This window comes from Urocitellus parryii, chromosome 8 (assembly GCF_045843805.1).
Source record: "Urocitellus parryii isolate mUroPar1 chromosome 8, mUroPar1.hap1, whole genome shotgun sequence".
Taxonomy (NCBI): Eukaryota; Metazoa; Chordata; class Mammalia; order Rodentia; family Sciuridae; genus Urocitellus; species Urocitellus parryii.
Window position 1 is genome coordinate 30,044,543 of NC_135538.1, and position 7,838 is coordinate 30,052,380.

General features: G+C 43.5%; 1 protein-coding gene across 2 annotated transcripts; it reads left to right on the forward strand.

Annotated features, from left to right (window-relative positions):
* The first annotated feature begins 220 nt into the window (after nucleotides 1–220).
* Nucleotides 221–6,817, forward strand: Sgk1 (serum/glucocorticoid regulated kinase 1). 2 transcript variants are annotated; one of them, XM_077801875.1, is made up of 12 exons: nucleotides 221–540; nucleotides 1,483–1,558; nucleotides 1,942–2,017; nucleotides 2,410–2,514; nucleotides 2,622–2,705; nucleotides 2,820–2,951; nucleotides 3,206–3,318; nucleotides 3,649–3,772; nucleotides 4,399–4,494; nucleotides 4,741–4,896; nucleotides 5,005–5,094; nucleotides 5,630–6,817. In XM_077801875.1, the coding sequence occupies exons 1-12, from the start codon at nucleotides 423–425 to the stop codon at nucleotides 5,795–5,797; spliced, it is 1,338 nt and encodes a 445-aa protein (XP_077658001.1). In that variant the 5' UTR covers nucleotides 221–422; the 3' UTR covers nucleotides 5,798–6,817. The 2 variants fall into 2 exon arrangements, with proteins under 2 accessions (XP_077658001.1, XP_077658002.1); XM_077801876.1 differs by lacking the exon at nucleotides 221–540 and adding an exon at nucleotides 1,243–1,362.
* The last annotated feature ends 1,021 nt before the right edge of the window (nucleotides 6,818–7,838 follow it).

Sequence of the window (7,838 nt, forward strand, 5' to 3'; positions counted from 1 at the left end):
GGCATGGCGGGGATTAAAAATGTAAGGAAAAAAAAATATGTGCGGAACGGACAGAATGTTCTCAGAGATTACTTTAAGGAAAAAAAAAAGTGAAATGCAGTTTGTACTTTTCCCCCCTTTAGTGCAGAGACTTATTTTATTTCCGCCCCCTCCCCTACACATTCCTAATCCCCCCCCCCTTCCCTCTTTCTTTCCTTCCTTCCTCCTCTTCCAAGTTCTGGGATTTTTCAGCCTTGCTTGGTTTTGGCCAAAAGCACAAAAAAGGCGTTTTCGGAAGCGACTCGGCCGTGCACAAGGGCCATTTGTTTGTTTTGGGACTTGGGGCAGGAAATCTTGCCCGGCCTGAGTCACGGCGGCTCCTTCAAGGAAACGTCAGTATTCGCCGGTCCCTCTCGCTAGCTGCGCCCCGCAGTCCGCTGCCCATGGGGGAGATGCAGGGCGCGCTGGCCAGGGCCCGGCTCGAGTCGCTGCTCCGGCCCCGCCACAAAAAGAGGGCCGAGGCGCAGAAAAGGAGCGAGTCCTTCCTGCTGAGCGGACTGGGTAAGCGCCGCCGCCCGTCCCGCTGGGGACTCGGCTTCTTGGCCAGAGTTGCTCGGCTACTGCCCGGTTCGCGGGCTTCAAAGAGGGGCTGGGGATGGAGGTCCTGGTGGCGGGGCGGTGGGAGCCGGGGGGGACCGCGCCAGGCGCCCGGGACCCACTCTGCCCGCTCAGATTCTGGGCGCTAAGCCGCTTGCACTCGAGAAGTAACTCTGGGCGGGTCGCGCCGCGGAGCCAGGGCTGGGGGGCCCCGGTGGGGATGTTAGAGGTCGGCCGGGGGTTAGGGCCGAGAGGGTGAAGCAGTGAGGAGGCTGCGATGGGGTCCAAAGCCACCCCGGTTACCACGCCGCTCTCCTGATTTTTCTTGCCTCACCCAATAAATGGGAAAAATGGAAAATTACCCCGGGCTCTGCAGCCCTCCCCGCCCCCTCGGCCGACGCTGCCCTCTCCGGACGGGAAGGCTGATAACCGCCCCGCGCCCTCCCCACGCGGTCCCCAGGCGCCTCGCCCCCTCCCGGAGCTCGGCTGCTAGTAGGGGACCCTACCGCCGGCCACCAGTTGCAGCGCCGCGGGCTAACCGCGGGGCGGCGGGGGCGGGGCCGGGGCGGGGCCTCCCAGCGCTTCCTCATTGTGGCCCAGGCCCCGCCCCCGGAGGCGCAGTACTTATAAAGGCGCCCGAGCCGCCCGAGCGCAGTGTTGGCCAAGCCGGTCTCCCGTCAGCCTAGGTTCTCTGTGCTCTGTCGGTGGCAATGACGGTGAAAACCGAGGCTGCTAGAGGCACCCTCACTTACTCCAGAATGAGGGGAATGGTAGCGATTCTCATCGGTGAGTGTAGGAGAAAGACTGGGCTTCTACCCTGGGATACGCCAAGTGGAAACGATGGCTTGTGTGGCGTCCGACGTTAGGAAACGGTCTAAAGGTTTCTTTCTCCTCTTTAATCCACAGCTTTCATGAAACAGAGGAGGATGGGCCTGAACGACTTTATTCAGAAGATTGCCAATAACTCCTATGCGTGCAAACAGTAAGTTTCGGGGGGGGGGGGAATTGGAGGCGATAAAAGACTTGTATCAAAGACTTCACTCGGGGAAGTCTCGGTTCTCGTTTATTGGAAACGTTGTAAACGTTAAAATTATCTGAAAACTGAGCTTGTCCCGGCGAGGTAAAATAAATTTTTCCAAAAGTCTTATTTAATTCACAACCTATCGCCACTGACAAGCCTGATTTCTGTATTTAACTAGGTTATCATTTTTCTTGAGCTATTTTCTTTAAGTAGTTTATTTGGATGTTTTCAACTTCAATTACTGAATTGTCCGGGAACATTTGAATCAGAAGTTCACTGTTTATGTCGGTGTGCCCTCTAGTGGCGAGTTAGGAGTTTCTAAATTGTTCCTTTACTCTCTACAGCCCTGAAGTTCAGTCCATTTTGAAAATCTCCCAACCTCAGGAGCCCGAGCTTATGAATGCCAACCCTTCTCCTCCAGTAAGTACTCTTTATTTGTAATGCATCTGTGGAGGAAAATTGTAAATTAATATTTCTACATTTAAGATAGCACTTATAGAAATTGGCTCCAAGGCAAGAATGCCTCATTAATTCATAAGTATTGAGTCAGTGGAGCATTTTTAAAGGCTTATTCCATTAAAATTTTTATCTGTTAGTGGCAGCATGATTGTATTAGTGGCAGCATGATTGTACAATTTTCGTACTCATTTTAAATGATGATGTGTGGGTGAAGTCATTTTGAATGTGTTTGTCAGTGTTTTAGTAACTTCTCTTGGTCATTTGTAGTTGTAAATCTTTTTCATTGCCTGTACTTTATTATAGACATCTTTCTTTGAATTAATGATATTAAGAGAGAATGTTTTATTTTCTAGCCAAGTCCTTCTCAGCAAATCAACCTTGGTCCATCATCCAATCCTCACGCTAAACCATCTGACTTTCACTTCTTGAAAGTAATTGGGAAGGGCAGTTTTGGAAAGGTAATTTCACATCCAAAGACTTTCTACAATATACTCTTTCATGTATTCATTTTACTTTCTCTGTGAATGAGGATTTTAAAAAAATATTTTTTCTATTGAAATTTTAGGTTCTTCTAGCAAGACACAAGGCAGAAGAAGCATTTTATGCAGTCAAAGTTTTGCAGAAGAAAGCAATCCTGAAAAAGAAGGAGGTATGAGATATACTGGTGGGTTGGGGCTATAGTTGGACACTTATTCAGTAAGTGTCTTGAAATTTTGGTGCCAAGTTGAAAATTGTCACTGAATCTTAATCATCCTTTTCATAGGAGAAGCATATTATGTCGGAGCGGAATGTTCTACTGAAGAATGTGAAACACCCTTTCCTGGTGGGCCTTCACTTCTCTTTCCAGACTGCTGACAAACTGTACTTTGTCCTAGACTACATTAATGGAGGAGAGGTGAGCTGGGGGAGTAGAAGTTAGTTCTTGGGGTCTCAAGGGGTTTGCTTAGTTTAAGTTCCAGAAAAAAATTTTTTTAAATACTTAGGGGAGAAAAGTTACCAGAATTAGTATTTCCTTTAACCTACCAGGTTTTAAATCATTAATAGATTATTTAGAGCCACTTCCTGCAATTGTTCTCCTTAGCTCTCTATGTCAGGACTAAGTAAATGCTTTGGAAGCCCAGACTTATTTTGTTCCTCTGTCTCCTGCAGCTATTCTACCATCTTCAGAGGGAGCGCTGCTTCCTAGAACCACGGGCTCGATTCTATGCTGCTGAAATAGCCAGTGCCTTGGGTTACCTGCACTCTCTGAACATTGTTTATAGGTGAGACAATGAATCCCATAAAGCCACTTTCCTGGGTAGAAAAGAGACATAGTCCTAGTATTTGAAGCCTTAAAATAACTTGTGTTTATATGCAACTTGATCACCTAAAACCCTGTTCCTCAGCATGTGAGTAGTCTTGACTCCTGCCACTAGGGAACCAGCCAACTAAGATTGCACCTGACCCAGAATAGATTAGCAGAACAAGGATTTCCTTGTTACTATACTACCATGATGAATTAAAAGATGCTTGTAATATCTGTAGCAACTATCTTTACAGAAGATTTCTTATGAAGTAAAATTAACCTTTGCAACCACTTTTTTTTTTAACAGAGACTTAAAACCAGAGAATATTTTGCTAGATTCACAGGGACACATTGTCCTTACTGACTTTGGACTCTGCAAGGAAAATATTGAACACAATGGCACGACATCCACCTTCTGTGGCACACCTGAGGTAAGAGCTCTTGATTTGGTCCCTGGTCTTCCCCCTCCTTCCAGGAGAGAGATATGAAATAATTCTTTCAACAACCCAGAGAATAAACCCTAGAGATTTTACAATTCAATGCAAGTAAAATACACTTATTCTTTGCTGCAACATGAGAAATTACAGGACTTTGTTTAATTGAAACTAGCAGGGCTGGGGATGTGGCTCAACGCGCTCGCCTGGCATGCGTGCAGCCTGGGTTCGATCCTCAGCACCACATACAAAGATGTTGTGTCCACCGAAAACTAAAAAATAAATATTAAAATTCTCTCTCTAAAAAAAAAAAAAAAAAAAAAAAGAAAAAAGAAACCAGCAAATTGTAAGATCCATACCATAAAAGGTGTCTGAAGACCCAAATAAGATACCTGTGGGTGTCCAGTTCCTTCCTAAATATCTGTACACCTTGCAGACCAGTCAGCCTCAAAGAATACTGAGATTTTATTCAGAAGTAATCTAAAGAAATATATTCTCCAAGTTGCACCTTTGGAGAGTTGCACTCTTAAGTGTTGCATACTTTTCAAAGTCCATTCCTGGTTTTGCAATTGCATGGTTTCAAAGCCGTTTCTAAATTCTTGTTTTCCTGATTTGCCTTGCAGTATCTTGCACCCGAAGTACTTCATAAGCAGCCTTACGACAGGACGGTGGATTGGTGGTGCCTGGGGGCTGTTTTATACGAGATGCTGTATGGCCTGGTGAGTAGCACCTAGGGAACCATAGGTCATTGCCCATTTCCATGACACTCTTGCCAAAATCTAGGCCTGGCTTCTGTGACTTGAATTTGAGAGTAAGCTTATCCCAAACTGATAAGAGGCATTGGTCATTTTATAAGAATATCTGAAGTCCAGCTTAATATATTGCAGTTACCTTTTTCTTTGTTGGTAATATATGCTATACCAAACTTGCAATTCAATAGAAAATCCCCCCTTTTTATTTTACAGCCTCCTTTTTACAGCCGAAACACAGCTGAGATGTACGATAACATTCTGAACAAGCCCCTCCAGTTGAAACCAAATATCACAAATTCTGCAAGACATCTCCTGGAGGGACTCCTGCAGAAGGACAGGACAAAGAGGCTCGGTGCCAAGGACGACTTTGTGAGTCATGTTTTCCTGTTCTCCTGGGCCCTCAGAGGTACACTAGACAGTCTCACTGCCTTTATTGAATTCTGCCTTGCTAAATTAATCTTTGTTTCTTCTCAACAGATGGAGATTAAGAATCACGTCTTCTTCTCTCTGATTAACTGGGATGATCTCATTAATAAGAAGATAACGCCCCCTTTTAACCCAAATGTGGTGAGTATCTCCCTGTCTCTCTTCTAAGTTACTGAGACCTAAAGGCCATTTTTTTTAAGTCAGATTTGGTGGGTGTGTGTGGGGGGGACTTGAAGAAATAAATTGAACCTGGAATGGGGGTGGGCACCTGTCACCTCAGTTACTCAGGAGGTTGAGGCAGGAAGATCCCTAGCCCAGGAGTTAGTTTCTAACCTGGGTAACACAGCAAGACCCCATTACAAAACAAAAGGAGAAAATTGACAGATGTTTTATCCATAGACCCATTATTTTCCCAGAGAAAAAGTAGAATTTTTATTCCAACAAATCTTTTTCAAACACATTTATCAAAGCACCAAGAGACAAAAAAGTAAACATTAGTCCTCATGATTTAAACTATTTATGGCCTTTGGGGTTTTGTGCTTGAAGTGGAGGATTATGGGAATTCTTGTATAGCATCCTAAAGACTTGAGCTCCAGCATTTGAAGCCTAAAGGTTTCCCTGTCAAGTAACCATGTGTATTCTGAGACTGTTTTTTTTTTTTTCCTTCCTGTAATAGAGTGGACCCAGCGACCTGCGGCATTTTGATCCTGAGTTTACCGAAGAACCTGTCCCCAACTCCATCGGCAGGTCCCCTGACAGCATCCTCATCACAGCCAGCGTGAAGGAAGCTGCTGAGGCATTCCTGGGCTTTTCATATGCACCTCCCATGGACTCTTTCCTCTGAACAGTCTTAGGGGTGGTTTTGAAGGATTTCATGTGTGTTTTAAATGTTTTAGTTAGCCTTTGGGCAGAGCTGCCAGCTGACAGGACATCTTAAAAGAGAGAATTTGCACATCTCTGGAAGCTTGGCAATCCTGTTGCACACTGTTTGCTGGAAGCTTTTCAAAGAGCACACCCTCCTCTCAGTGAGCTCGTGAGGTTTTCATTTTTATCCTTCCTTCCAACGTGGTGCTATCTCTGAAATGAGCATTAGCGTGCCACCCTAGACAGATGCAACGATCTCATTAGGAGGAAGATGCTGATCTAAGAAGGATCTTCTGTGGGTCTGTCTAGGCTGTGATAAGGAATATTCTGAAATGTGCCTTTTCTGCTGAGATCGTGTTAGCTCCAAAGCTTTTCCTATCGCAGAGTGTTTCAGTTCTTTATTTTTCCTTGTGGATATACTATGTGAACAATGGTATGAGTGTGGTATGCCTGATCATAGATGGATTTTGTTATAAGCATCAATGTGACACTTGCAGGACACTACAATGTGGGACATTGTTTGTTTCTTCCATATTTGGAAGATAAATTTTATGTGTAGACTGTTTTTTTTTTGTAAGATATTGTTAATAACTAAACTTTATTGAAATGGTCTTGCAATGACTTGCATCCAGATGCTTAAAAGAAAGCATTGCTGCTACAAATATTTCTATTTTTAGAAAGGGTTTTTATGGACCAATGCCCCAGTTGTTGAAACCGTTTGGTGTTTTCATTGTTTAAAATGTCACCTGTAAAATGGGCATTATTTATGTGGTTTTTTTTTTTGCATTCCTGATAATTGTATGTATTGTATAAAGAAGGTCTGTACATTGGGTTATAACACTAGTATATTTAAACTTACAGGCTTATTTGTAATGTAAACCACCATTTTAATGTACTGTAATTAACATGGTTATAATATGTACAATCCCTTCTTCCTACCACACAACTTTTTTTGTGTGCAATGAACCAATTTTGGTTTGCAATAAAACCTTGAAAAATATTTACAAAAATTGTGGTTTGTGTTACTTAATTTCAGCAATAATGGATCCATTTAAGATTTAAAACCATGAAAATGCTGCTGTGATATCCAACTTACTAGTTTACACTTCCAATAGCATCAGTGCCTTCTGCCTCCAGGGAAGTATCAACAGGCTGCAAGCGTATGTATGCATGAGGCCTTGGGTTCACCATCCTCAGCAGTAGAAAAAAGTAAAGCCAACATTTTTTGGGTGTGTGTGTGTGTGTATGGTACTAGAGATGGAACCCAGTGTACCATACCACTGAACTCAGTGTACCAAACCACTAAGCCACCTCCTGAGTCACTGGGATTACAGGTGTGTGCCACCACACCTGGCTATTCCATATCTTTTTAGAAGCATTTTATGGTGTCAGTCATGAATCCAAACAAATCCTTTTCAATTTACCCATCTTACAAGACAGCTGTGAAGTAATGTTCCCTATATTTATTGCCTGCTCTCTCAAGTGGACTATTTGTCCTGACATTTGATTTAAGTAACAGGTAATTCTTTTAATAGAGCCTGGGAGCCAGGCTCTATTCTGAGTGCTAGGGATATGCAGTTGCAAATTGTACAGATCACTATCCTTTTAGAGCCTGCTGGAAATGGTAAAAGAAGTTTATTGAAATGTAAATCAAAATAATAGTTTGTAAATTTAGGAGAATGTTCTAATGAGGGTTAGGATATTAGTTTGCTGAAGGGGCAGTAATGGATTCATTTAGAATTAAAACAATGAAAATACTAAGGCAAGGTAAGGTATAGGTTTCTAAAAGTACTCAGGGCAGTCTCCTAAGAGGGACCCTGCAGGAACACTTTAATGACAGGAGCCCAGGAAATCCAGCTCTGCAGGGCTCAGCATCATCTAGGCATGGTCTGCAGAGTCTTCTGGAACTCATGCTGCTAGAATTTGTACTGTGGGAGAAAGGAAGGTGGCATGATATTAGGAGTTCATCTCAAGTTCAAACTGTTTGAACTTTCTCATTTTCTAGGCCTTTCACACAAGTA

Coding starts and splice junctions, on each gene's coding strand:
- Sgk1 (XM_077801875.1), top strand. CDS start 423: ATGGGGGAGATGCAGGGCGCGCTGGCCAGGGCCCGGCTCGAGTCGCTG. Junction 2,706..2,819: donor CAATCCTGAAAAAGAAGGAG/GTATGAGATATA, acceptor TCCTTTTCATAG/GAGAAGCATATTATGTCGGA. Junction 4,495..4,740: donor ACGAGATGCTGTATGGCCTG/GTGAGTAGCACC, acceptor TTTATTTTACAG/CCTCCTTTTTACAGCCGAAA.